At 43.6% G+C, this 12803-nt stretch overlaps 1 protein-coding gene across 3 annotated transcripts in view; it reads right to left on the reverse strand.

Moving 5' to 3' along the window:
• Positions 1–12803, reverse strand: part of LOC146987478 (glutamate receptor-interacting protein 2-like) — a 187957-nt gene that overhangs the window by 6685 nt on the left and 168469 nt on the right. For all 3 annotated transcript variants that reach the window (XM_085776701.1, XM_085776702.1, XM_085776703.1), the window contains exons 12-19: positions 11709–11895; positions 10264–10409; positions 9570–9650; positions 8765–8828; positions 7584–7729; positions 5677–5821; positions 2651–2790; positions 737–931 (exon numbers count right to left, since the gene is read on the reverse strand). In XM_085776701.1, the coding sequence (XP_085632827.1) occupies positions 737–931; positions 2651–2790; positions 5677–5821; positions 7584–7729; positions 8765–8828; positions 9570–9650; positions 10264–10409; positions 11709–11895 (1104 nt within the window). The remainder of the gene's footprint in view (positions 1–736; positions 932–2650; positions 2791–5676; positions 5822–7583; positions 7730–8764; positions 8829–9569; positions 9651–10263; positions 10410–11708; positions 11896–12803) is intronic.

Raw genomic sequence — 12803 nt, forward strand, 5'->3', positions numbered from 1 at the left:
GGCAACATAATCTGTGTTACACATGTCTGGGTAACTGAGGGAACAAGGTGATCAACAGTAAAAATCTTTGTGTAATTCTTTATTGTCACCAACAGCTATTAGAGCCAATGATTCGTCGGCTCAGTCTTGCAGAGGCTGCGGCCCCTGAACTGTGACACGGCTATCAATCAATATCAATACAACTTTATTGTCCCTGCAGGGAAATTTGTCATGGACAGTCATGTGCCGCAAGTAACTGCATTACATAAGTACACAAAACAGATAAAAAACCAAGTACATTTGACATTCTTCGCACAGTTCTCACATACACACAACTCTCCCATTCACACAAATACATATAAATATGGTAGATAAAAAGTACTGATGAGAACTATTAAAAACTCAAATAAAGTGCAGGAGTATCAGGAGCATTAAAAAGATTTTAAAAAACAATATATAATAAAAAATAAATAAAAAGAAGCACAGTCTCAAGAAAAAGAATGAAAAGTAGGGATAACAACCCAATTAAAATTTAGCGGGTTTGTTTAGAAGGGAAATGGATGTAGGGAGGAAGCTGAGTTTGTATCGGTTACTTTTGCATCGGCTTGCTCTGTACCGTCTCCCTGAAGGCAATAGTTCGTATTCTGAATACAGAATATGTGAGGGGTGATGTCACACAGGCACATCATGAACAGGAAGTGACTGAAGCCATGAGGTGAGTCCACTCCACGCCGACCTTTGTTCACTCATAGCTTACCCTGGCTGCCGTAGCCGGCGTCCATTCCCGAGCCGTCCCACGACTCCATGGCCGAGTCCACGCTGGGGATGGTGGTGGAGTAGAGCTCGGACAGCTTGTTGGTCTGCTGGCTGTCGGTCAGGTCGTCCTCCTCGCCGTCGCTGAGCTCGTTCTCCGTCGTGTCTTCGATCTCCGCTGCCTTCCTGTCCTCCAAGTCTTGGAGACGTGAAGATTCAAAGAGTTTATTATCGCCATGTCAACAAGTAAAATCAAGTTGATAGGAATGTGTCTTGGTTTTTGCTCTCACAGAAAAACAATACAGTACTCCCACCACATACACCACAATAAATAATACATACAATATCGTACAGTGCATGTACGGGGAGGACGACACCCAGCAGTGTCACATTCAGCATAAGTGCCGGTGCGAGGAGAAAGTGCAAGTGATCAGTGCAAATTCAGATGTATGATGGCTTGGAGGTAGGTGCTGTCTCTAAAACGAGATGTTCTACATTTAATACTTGTGTATCTCCTGCCTGATGGGAGGAGATTAAAGAGGTAGTGTGCTGGGTGAGAGTGGTCTGCTATAGTTTTATTGGCCTTTCTGATGAGTCTAGTTGAGTAAAGTGATGTAAGTGAGGGGAGTCTACTGCAACCGATGGTCTTGGAAGCTCGGCGCACTACAGTACCTACCCTCTCTAGCCGGGTTTTATCCTGTGCGGTTGTGTGACCGTACCAGACCAGCATGGAGAAGGTGAGTATGCTTTCAATGGTGGACCTATAGAAGTGGGTCATAGCTGGTCGACTAACCCTAAATTTCTTGAGCTGCCGCAGGAAATAGAGTCGCTGGTGGCACTTGTTAAAGGTTGAATATGTAAGATTACCAGAACAACAACAGAAAAAGAATTCCAGCAGTCGATTGCCAGACCGTTGCTAGGTAAAACGGGCCGTTGCTAGGGACTCCGCTCTGATCAGAGGACAGCAGAGGAGAACTATGCAGGATATTTACCTTATGTTTCATTTTTACCGTCATTAACAGCACAATAAATGACTTGTAGCTTGTTACAGGGAGAGTGGAGGCTCTCTGCTTCCACACCGCTGCTGCTCAGAGCCTCAGAGCCTCCGCTGTCACTGCTCTCGTCAAGTTGAAAAAAAAAAAAAAAGGAGCTCCGTGGCACCGAGAGTCAGCGACGATAAACGTGTTTATGACAGATAATACTACACAAATACACCCATCCTAACATGTATATGATAATCCATTGATCCACCGATTGATTATTAAAAAGGCTTGGTTGGAAACAAACGCGTACGACCGGGAGGAGGCAGGAAAACAGCGGAGAACTGAGCCACATGTCGGCTACAGGCAGGTACGAATGTAAACAGAACGTTGACAGAAAGTCACTGTCGAGCCCGTCAAAAAAATTAACAATAATAATTAAGACAAAAAAAAAATTTGATGGAAAAGCAATACTTTCATTCTGTACCCCTCTAAACGCCCCCTGGATGTATTATTTTTGAAAAAATATAGCTTTTAATAAATATTCTACATATTCAACCTTTAATTATGAGACTGGTGTTGAGCTCCCATGAAAGGGATTGATGGATGGTGGTCCCGAGGAACTGAAAGGAGGTGACCCTCTCCACCTCTTCTCCGTTGATGGAGAGAGGGAGGAGGGGGGGGGGGTGGCCTTCTTTCTAAAATCAACAACCAGCTCCTTAGTTTTTGAGATGTTGAGTATGAGGTTGTTGTTCTCACACCACCTCACTAGCTCCTTCCTCTACTTCACGCTCCTCTACTTCACAAGCAGAAACAGTGACATGTTGAGACAGCAAACTTATGACATCACAGGACACTACATCTACTAGCAGAGACACGGGACAGGTACTACTACTACTACTACTACTAGGTCTGCATGCGTCCGTCCTCAAACTCACTGTCCAACTGCTTCTTGATCTTCAGAGTCACCGTCTCTCCAGCCATCTGCAGCAGGTGGATCGCCTCGCTCAGCGGCTTCCCCTTCAGACTGACGCTGTTGATCGCCAGGATGCGGTCCCCCACATGGATCGCCCCTGTCCTGGACGGACGGATGGACACCCCGACCACACACACACACACACAGAGTAATGCTGGATGTCAGGTTATTGTAAATAAAGATGGACGTCACATTGTCCTTGTAATGGCACACACAGATCTGTGATCTGAATTTGAATTTTGAATTTTTATTTTTGCACAAAGTTAAAAGAATACAACATAAAACATGGTAGGTAACAGTAGGACAGTGCAGCGAGAGGCAAAAAGCCACAAGGGGCTTATTTTTAAGCCTCCACCTTATTTTACAGTTTAATGTGAAAAAACACAAAATAACACGAAACAATTAATTTAAAAAAAATTTAACAATGACTGACAACAATTATGTATTTTTCTGCGATCTGTATTTTATTGTGATTTGTATTATGAGTTCTATGCTGGGACTACAGATGGAAATTAGCCCCAGTGGCTAAATCTGGTACAACCATCTCCTCTCTGTTCTAAAAGTGATTAATGGTATTGTACACTGTCCTGTATTAATAAACTAAACTAAATCTGAAGAGTGAGCTGCTCCACTGTCGTCACCTTGGCAATGTCTGACTCTGCTCCCTAATCTAAAACTGTTTCTCTACCAGACTGTAAGCATGTTTATTTTCTTTCTGCTGTAAAGTCAATGGGGACTGGCTCCCTCTAGTGGTCGGCGGGGGAACTGCAGCTTCATGTCTGCAAGTTGATGATTGGCTGATGAGTGTTTCAGTCAGTTTTGTGAACTGTGTTATGTATTATTTTGCAATTATTTAATCGGCTGCTCTCGGATCAGATCTTAACTTGATGAATGACATCATCAGGTGCAGCGTTTAAATCAAACTGTTACATTTGCATCTGCTGTTGTCAATTAGCATACGCACACACGCGTGTTCAGAGCGTGTTCAGAGCGCGGCCGGGTCTCATATGCGCCGTCCACTGACTTAACAAAATAAAATCACTCAGAGACGTGATGTTGATCTGATCCGTGAAGCTGCTCTCAGTCTATTTATGGAGCTTTTAGCCGCCAGGTCGACAACAGGAAATAGAACAATTACATCACAAACTGCAAGAAATGAGGTCACAGTGTGTGTTTGTGCGCGCATGTATGAATGTCTGTGTGTGCGTGGCAGTAAGCTGTAAGCCGACTCTCAGTGTGTGTGTGTGTGTGTGTGTGTGTATTTTGTGAAATAACACGTGAGCCGCTGATAAGCGCTGACATTTTATTGTGAAATCAGCGCTGACTGGAAGCTGAGCTCATTACGACTCAGTGAAACCATCATGTCCTGGCCGCCTGTCGACTCACCGCCTCATCATGCTTTAACCTCCGGTCATGTGACTCACGCTGCCTCACCTACCTGGCTTCTGATCTGCAGCAGATGAGATGATGATCCATGATCACTGCCTCAGAAAAGGGGAGTAGGATGCTCTTGATAGAGGTGGGGTTCAAGGGTCAAAACATCAGTCGGTTCGGTGTCAATAAAGTGACGTAGTAAGACACCCCAATGTGTGTTCAAGAGGCATAAAACCCTAAAACCCTAACCCAACAGCAAACTGACCAATGAGCACGATGTTGGACAGACCCCGCCCCCTCCTGCTGGGACAGGTAGACAATAGTGGACAACGTCCACTGGGGGTCAGAAGAACGAGTCAGTGCAGATGAAATGATGGATGTTTATTATTATTATTTCATATTTGTATAATAATAAAAACACATGATATGGTGTAAGCATAGGGCTGGGCGATATGACGATATTAGATGGTGAAGGATTAGAGCGTGTAGACGATCTGCCAAAGTGCAGAGATCGTAGGATCGTCAGGGGCACATTCTATAAACTGCAGTTCTATGCTGATGCACCGACGCACCAGACATATTACGTTGTCAACCTGACCGACCAATCATAGCGAATTACGGGCAGTGACGCACTTTCTTACCCGCCTCCTTGTTTATGTGTGTAGTGGTAGCATGGATCTATTTTAAGAACGAGCGGTAGCCGCATGCAGAACCATGGCTCCAACGGAGGAGTTAGTCGCTTTTTTTTCTCTTTAAAACAGCGTTTCACCATCTCTCATCTCTGCCAGTCAGCCCCTCTACCTGCCGCCTCTCTCGCGTGCGGGCGCACCGCACGTATGCAAATGCGTATAAAATGTGCTACAGTAGTATATCGCGCTAATTGTACAGTGTTCAAATTACCGCGATCCTGTGGGAAACACTAGCCTATATGGAATTGGTTCAGCTTTTTTACAGTCTATGGCTTTTCCCCAATTGAAAAAGTGCAAAAAAGGTCCTTTGCAAAGTTTGCTAAAAGAGATAACAACAGTTACTTTAGTTTGCATTTTTATTTGACCCTTTTCAATAAGCTATTTAGTGTTTTGATATACTTAAATCCTGTTAAAATGACTGTCTTGAATAAAGCAGTAATGTCTTCACTGATATTTTACTTTCATGTTTATTGAAAGCTACCTTTTATGTTGCAAGAGTGCACTTTACTTTAGTGTTGTTGTTTATCTTTTAGTATGTTTACGTTATTTACAAATGTTGGCAAAACTGCAACTATTTAGATTAAAATCTGCTCAGAAAGGTTCTTTGGCCTAAACTGTCTGTTTTTTTTTTTTCGATTTAAGATCGTGATAGAATCAAAATCGTGACTTTATTTTTAAAAAATCGTGATATGATATTTTTCCCATATCGCCCACCCCTATGTAAGCAGGTTGATGTGACAGCGTGTTTGTGTCGGCGCCAGGTGAAGGTGTAAATTATCCTCAGGAGCTCAACCTCGCACATCACTGAGCTCTTGATACCGGCACCAACTGAGACACTGAACACACTGAGGACAGAGGTGAGTGTGTGTGTGTGAGTGTGTGTGTGTGTGTGTGTGTGTGTGTGTGTGTGTGTGTGTGTGTGTACCTCTCAGCCAGGCCTCTCTTGGTGAGTCCAGAGATGGTGATGGGGTCAAACGGCTCCTCGGTGCCTGAGATGGTGATGCCCAGTGGGCCACCGTACCTCTTCAGCTCCACCGTGTAGATGATGCTGCCTGAGGTCTCCTGCTCATCTGGTCCACACACACACACACACACACACACACACACACACACACACACACACACACACACACACACACACACACACACACACACATCCCACAGATATGTTAAACCTCCCTCCAAGACAACACAGTTTCCATGGTAACCAAGTAGAAGATTGCCCTGTCATCAAGTACCATTAGCATGCTGCTCTGTGTGAGTTAAGGTTTCTGTAAAGGGTTATCAATCAATCAATCAATCAATCAATCTTTATTTATAGAGCACCTTTCATACATGGAAATGCAACACAAAGTGCTTTACACACATAGAAAAATAGAAATTAATTAATCTAAGTCTTGAAGGTTTCTCCTTATCTGACCCTCAGAGGCCAAAGGTCACTTGAGGTCAGCCAATCACGAGACCTAAGGGAAGCTAATCTGCTTTAAAATCTCTTTCACTGCTAAAAAAAAATAAATAAAAAAATGAAGAGATTCTGTGAAGTAGCCTCAAGTCACTACCTCAGCTAAGGGGGAAATAAATGACTTAGGGAGAACTTAATGAGTTAAGTACGACTGGCTGCAGTGTTTAACGTCTGATTCTCCTCCGTGATCATTTTCTCTGACTGTTGTTGTTGTTTCTGTTCTTCAACGCTTCAGTCTTGAGGCCTCAGCGCCAGAGTCTACAGCTGTTGTTGTGGTCAGCAGCTCCACCTGGTGGATGCAAACTGTCACTGTAGCCTCACCTCAATTCAGCCAATACACATGTTCACATCATCATTTCTACTGATTAGGGAACTTCCACTGACACTCTATTTTTTTTAAAATATTTGACATCTTCTGTTATTCGCTGATTATTTTCCATCTAAAACGTTTTATTTATTCATTTTTGATCACTCTTTCTGAAACTTCTCTTCTCTTTTATCATTTCATTACATCATCTTTGTTCCTGTTATTATAACTGTGTCTGTGTAAATCTATACAAGTACAGTCTGATTGATGGACTGATTCACAGGTTGATTGATTGATTGATTGATTGATTGACAGATTGATAGATTGATGATAGATGGACACATTTACTGATGGACTGATTAAAGCAGAAGTAAGCGATATTTTTGTGTTAATCTAAGTCTTAAATAGTTGTATCTTCCGACAGCAATCACTTCTATAGAGTGTTTGGTCTGAAACACGGGTCTGTCAGTCACTCTGCTCTGCTCTGAGCCCAGGAGAAAACTTTCCTTGTATCCTACAAGTTTTATCCAATGAGGAGAGAGAACGGCATAAAGGGGCAGTCCTCTCTGTGTGTGCAGCCAAGGGATGCGCCCGAATGTGGTGACGTAGGGACGAGGACCAATAGATCCATGACGAGGGCGGGGGGTGCTAACTCCGTCGGCCGACAAGACGTTATGGTGCGTTCAAGGCAACTCGTAACTCGTGTTTTTCCGACCTGTGAAGTCGTACCAGTTCGATCTGGTACGAGTTCACGGGTCAGAAGTTACGAGTGGCCGTTATAGTGACTTTCACAGGTAAAACAGGTCGGAGAAACACGAGTGTGTTGCCTGGAACGCTACAAAGTCGTAAGTTGTGACTTGAAGCTGTAATTTACGGTTTCTAAAGCCTGCCTGGAACGCAGCATTAGCCAAAACGACCGGATCGCTTACTTCTGCTTTAATGGACAGATTCATTGATGAACGGACTGATTGAGGGACAGCATGACTGACATATTGATTGATGGAAAGTCTGGTGGACAGTTTGATTGACAGACATGTTGACTGATCAACAGACAGTAGGCTACCTGAGTTATCCTCGTCCTTGCGGATCTTGAGCTTGACGAGCTCCTCGCACTGCTGCAGGATCTGCTCAGCGTCGTCTTTAGAGCAGTTCTCCAGCCTGATGTTGTCGATGGCCAAGAGCTTATCGCCAGGCTCCAACGTACCTGTTCTGAGGGGCGGGGCAGTGGGGGTCGGGGGTGGGGGTGGGGGGATGGAGTCAGGTTTATTTCTACAACAGTGCCAGACTGAAGCTGATTTACAGACACATTGAGGAGGCTGTGAGGTGTTTTTTAGGTGAGGACTGAAGACTCCTCTGACTCTGGACGTAGGGGTGGGCGATATGTCGATATTAGATGGTGAAGGATTAGAGCGTAGACGATCTGCCAAAGTGCAGAGATCGTAGGATCGTCTGGGGCTCATTCTATAAATTGCAGTTCTATGCTGCAAAGCGCAAACAAAGGACATTTGCAGAGTTTGCTAAAAGAGATAACAACAGTTACTTTAGTTTGTATTTTTATTTGACCCTTTTCAATCAGCTATTTAGTGTTTTGATACTTAAAATCCTGTTAAAATGACTGTGTTGAATGGGGCGTCGCGTGGCGTAGTGGTTAGAGCGGGCGCCCCATGTATAGAGGCACAGTCCTCACTGCGGTCGGCCCCGGTTCGAGTCCCGCGTCGGGCGCCATTTGCTGCATGTCATGCCCCCTCTCTGTCTGTCTCAACTGTACTATCTATAAAGGCATAAAAGCCCAAAAAATATACTTAAAAAAAAAAAAAAATGACTGTGTTGAATAAAACAAACAGTAATGTCTTCATTGATATTTTACTTTCATGTTTATTGAAAGCTACCTTTTATGTTGCAAGAGTGCACTTTATCAGAGTGTTGTTGTTTACCTTTTACTATGTTTACGTTGTTTGCACATGTTGGCAAAACTGCAACTATTTAGATTAAAATCTGTTCAGAAAGGTTCTTTGGCCTAAATTGTCTGTTTTTCGTTTTTCGATTTAAGATCGTGATGAAATCGAAATCGTGACTTCATTTAAAAAAAAATCGTGATGTGATATTTTTGCCATATCGCCCACCCCTATCTGGACCCTGAGGGAACGATTATGATCACATCAGGGTCTCTAATCACCTGATCTACAACATCATGTTAACAGCAAAGAAGCACCTGAGAAGCACACAGAGATTCAGGTGAGGTACCTGTGTGCCATACTGCCCTTCTTGATGTCAGAGATGATGAGAGGCTCTCCTGACTTCTTACTGGCTGCGGAGGTAGATGACATCACAAAAAGCAGCAGCAACAACAGGTTTTTATTCATTCATATAATTACAGCATGATAATAATAATAATAATAATAATAATAATAATAATAATAATAATAATAGCTGCATATGACTCACTTGACTTGAGATGTTAAATGTGAATATGTTTGTGTGTTTGTGAATTGTCTGGAAATTAATATGTGAATAAAATGAAACACAGTTTATAGTGAAGTAACATGATGTCACCAATAACTAATAATCATGTTTCATGTTGCACTGATCCCAGGCCAGAGGCAGAAACCTCAGCTCTCTGTTTCTGACGACGTTACAGCTGCGGGTGAAGCAGAAGCTGGTGACCTCATGTTGTGTTTGTTTGGTGACCACACGATGGTGCCATCGCTCCCCCCTCTGACTACACACTGCAGCTGTAACCTACATACAGAGGTGGTTAGCTAAAAATAAAGGTTTAATATAAATAAATAATAAAGATGTAATAATGTCACATCCACCGCGGTGCTATAAACAACATAGTCGACTGTCACTCTGGTCTTCCTGCTTATCTGCTGCAGGTTGAAGCTCAGAGTCAGAGGCCACTGACCTGAGCTGCTTCACACAGGGGACGTTGGTGGTGAATGGTGAGAGACGAGAGATAAACTGTGTGTGTGTGTGTGTGTGTGTGTGTGTCTGTGCGTGTCTGTGTGTGTGTGCGTGCGTGTAAGTTTGTGTGTGTTTTTGTTGCTACCACTGATGGTTAGGCCCAGCTCCACTCCTCTCTTCTTGGGTAGCTTGACGTGGAAGGTGCCGCTGCTGGGCACCACTGACTCTGTTACACACACACACACAAAGTGCTGAGCTTTAATATAAACATCTTCCTTTAGACTGTATGCAGCTTTAATATAAACATCTTCCTTTAGACTGTATGCAGCTTTAATATAAACATCTTCCTTTAGACTGTATGCAGCTTTAATATAAACATCTACTGTACCTTTAGACTGTATGCAGCTTTATTATAAACATCTACTGTACCTTTAGACTGTATGCAGCTTTAATATAAACATCTTCCTTTAGACTGTATGCAGCTTTAATATAAACATCTTCCTTTAGACTGTATGCAGCTTTATTATAAACATCTTCCTTTAGACTGTATGCAGCTTTAATAAAAACATCTTCCTTTAGACTGTATGGAGCTTTACGTAATATAAATGTCTATCTCTCTGTAAACTGAACGACAGTGAACTCATCAGCATCAGCTTCTGTATCTCTCGTGGGACTGAGAGCTGGTAGGCGGCGGGGCTGTTGCCTGTAATTACTCCATCCTAATCTCTGTGGTGACACTAACAATTTTTGACCCCTTGACCCGGGAACATTTAAACACCTTACAGGCGTCTAACACCTGTTGGTGCTGTTGTCATGGTTACACCATCACAGAGACAAACCTGCGACGTCAAACTCGATCTCCAGTGTGACCTTGTTGGTCAGAGCTGCGTCTCGGAGCAGCTGATTGGCTTCCTCCAGCGTCCCGTCCTCTGTGGGGATGCCATTGATTGACAGGAGGCGGTCTCCGACCTGAAGCAGGCCACACCTACGACAACAGTTACCATGGTGATGTCAGGTGATAGTACTCTTTTTCTGCTTTGAGGCTGCACAAAAGACCATAAGTTTAGATTTCCCTTAAAGTCTGAGTTAAGGGTTTATGACGCTGTGCAGGGCCGTTGCTAGGAATTCTGGGCCCCCTTAAAGAATACTAAAGTGGGCCCCTCCCCCTAACTTTTCCAGTTTTTTTTCTTAGACTATGTATGTATAATCATTTTTTATTTAGCCTTCTTTGTTTTGATGCTAAAGCAGCATTACACTGCAAAAACTCAAGTATCTTACCAAGAATATTTGTCTTATTTCTAGTCAAAATGTAATTTCTAGTCAAAACAAATCTCATTATACTTAAAATAAGACTCATCATATTAAAAGCAGCTTGTTTTTAAACACTTTTTACTCCTTTCAAGCAGATTTTCACTTGGAATAAGTAGAAAAAAAATCTGATCGTGGAACAAGTTTTTCTTCCTTATTACAAGCACAAAAAACTTACTTTCACTGGCAGATTTTTCTCCTTATTTCAAGTAACAATTTGTTTGAAACAAGTGAAAATGATCTAAAAACAAGTTAATTTTTAGGTTTTGAGTCTTATTTTAAGTGGAAAGAGATTAGCTTTGACTAGAAATTAGACATTTTGACAAGAAATAAGACAAATATTCTTTGAAAGATGTTGAGTTTTTACAGTGTACTATGAGTATTAGTCAGGGTCTTACGCAGAATAAATCAGTCATACAAAGATTAGACTACTGGGGTTTTTTATGGGCCCCACTGGGCGCTGGGCCCCTAGAATTATCATCACCTTTCTCCCCTATACAACGGCCCTGACGCTGTGGCTGCTCATCATCGCCGCCATAGAGCAGGAAACACTCTGCAGAGGATTTCCTGCTCCTGATCGGGCATCTTACTCTCTTTTAGAATAGTCAGTCATCGCATCACTGTCACAGTGAAGTTGACTTCATTCATCGGTTGGGTTAATGACGTCGTGTTCACTGCTCAGGTATAATGAAGGCGTGTGTGTGATAGGATGTGTGTTGGGTGGGGGGGCTAATAGCCTGATGAGCAGAGGAAGCAGCTGATCGATCGACTCCTCTGCCCTGGGGCGAAGGGGAATCTGGGTAATTAGAGCTGTTAGTGTGTGTGTGTGTTAATGGAGAGGAGACAGAGGCCTCAGGGCACACAAACACACACACATCCTGCACCCAGACCTCTGGACAACAACACAAACACGTCATGAGCAGTTTGTGGAAAAGTGCATGTGTGTGTGTGTGTGTGTGTGTGTGTGTGTGCTGACCTCTCTGCAGAGCTGTCTGGCTCGATGAACCTGATGAGGGGCGGAGCTGACAGAGTTTCCGTGGCGAAGATTCCTCCCTGCAGCTGGACGCCGAAGCCGTTGAGAGGGTCGCCTGTTAGCACGACCTCACTGGTCTCCACGTGAACCACCTGACCCCCGGGACCCACGGAGCTGGATGCCAGCGACACTAAGCAGACGCACGCACGCACACACACACACACACACACACACACACACACACACACACACACGCACACACACACACACACACCAGGTGAGAGTGGTCCTGTGATGTGCCCCTACCCCTTGCCCCTCGCCCCTTGAAACAGAGCTACAAGGGGAATAGGGGTAGAAAGTCAACCCCTACGAATTGGGACGCCCCTTCAACAGTCACATACGTCATCACGTAGTCTCACTGGCTTTTACGTCAGCTGATGCGGCGAGCTTTTGCCAGAAATCAAATAGACGTGTACCATATAACTTAATAAAATAAGATAAAACTTAATGCAGACTGATCGGTTCATTGTAAAACATTTATTTACTGATGTAAATGTGGTTATTTCTGTACGTACAGAGCCCCAAGGCAGCGCTGCCTGCTCCTCTGTCTGATACACACATGAAGCTTCACTTTTCATCCAAATAAACTAATGCTACTGCCACAATTGTCAGATTTCATCAATGAGACCAACATTTAAATGCTAAAAAGAATTTAACCAGCCGGTGGTAAACCTCTAAAAACCTGCGGATAAGTTACGAGGACGTAGTTTGGCCGGCGGAGCAGCGCTGCAGACCGGCTGCTGCCTCTGTGAGGAGCCGCTTCCTCCTGGAACTTCACTTCTCCGAAAAAACGTCGGAGCAAACTTCTAACCAGCCGTCATCTGGATAAACTAACCGCACATTTGGGACCTAAACAGTTACTTTCTTGCATGAAAAAATATTAAAACTTAATAAAGTGACGTAATAACAGCGCTACAGTGAGAAATAAAACAGCTTTTCGTTTTACAGCCACTGCTGCCGGCTGCCGCAAGATGCATTCTGGGAAACTTTTCATACCCCTCCGTTTGGAGTGTGCCTCTGAAAAATCTCAGTTTGGAG

This window comes from Trachurus japonicus, chromosome 5 (assembly GCF_045865225.1).
Source record: "Trachurus japonicus isolate A0001 chromosome 5, Traja_1.0".
NCBI classification, from domain to species: Eukaryota; Metazoa; Chordata; class Actinopteri; order Carangiformes; family Carangidae; genus Trachurus; species Trachurus japonicus.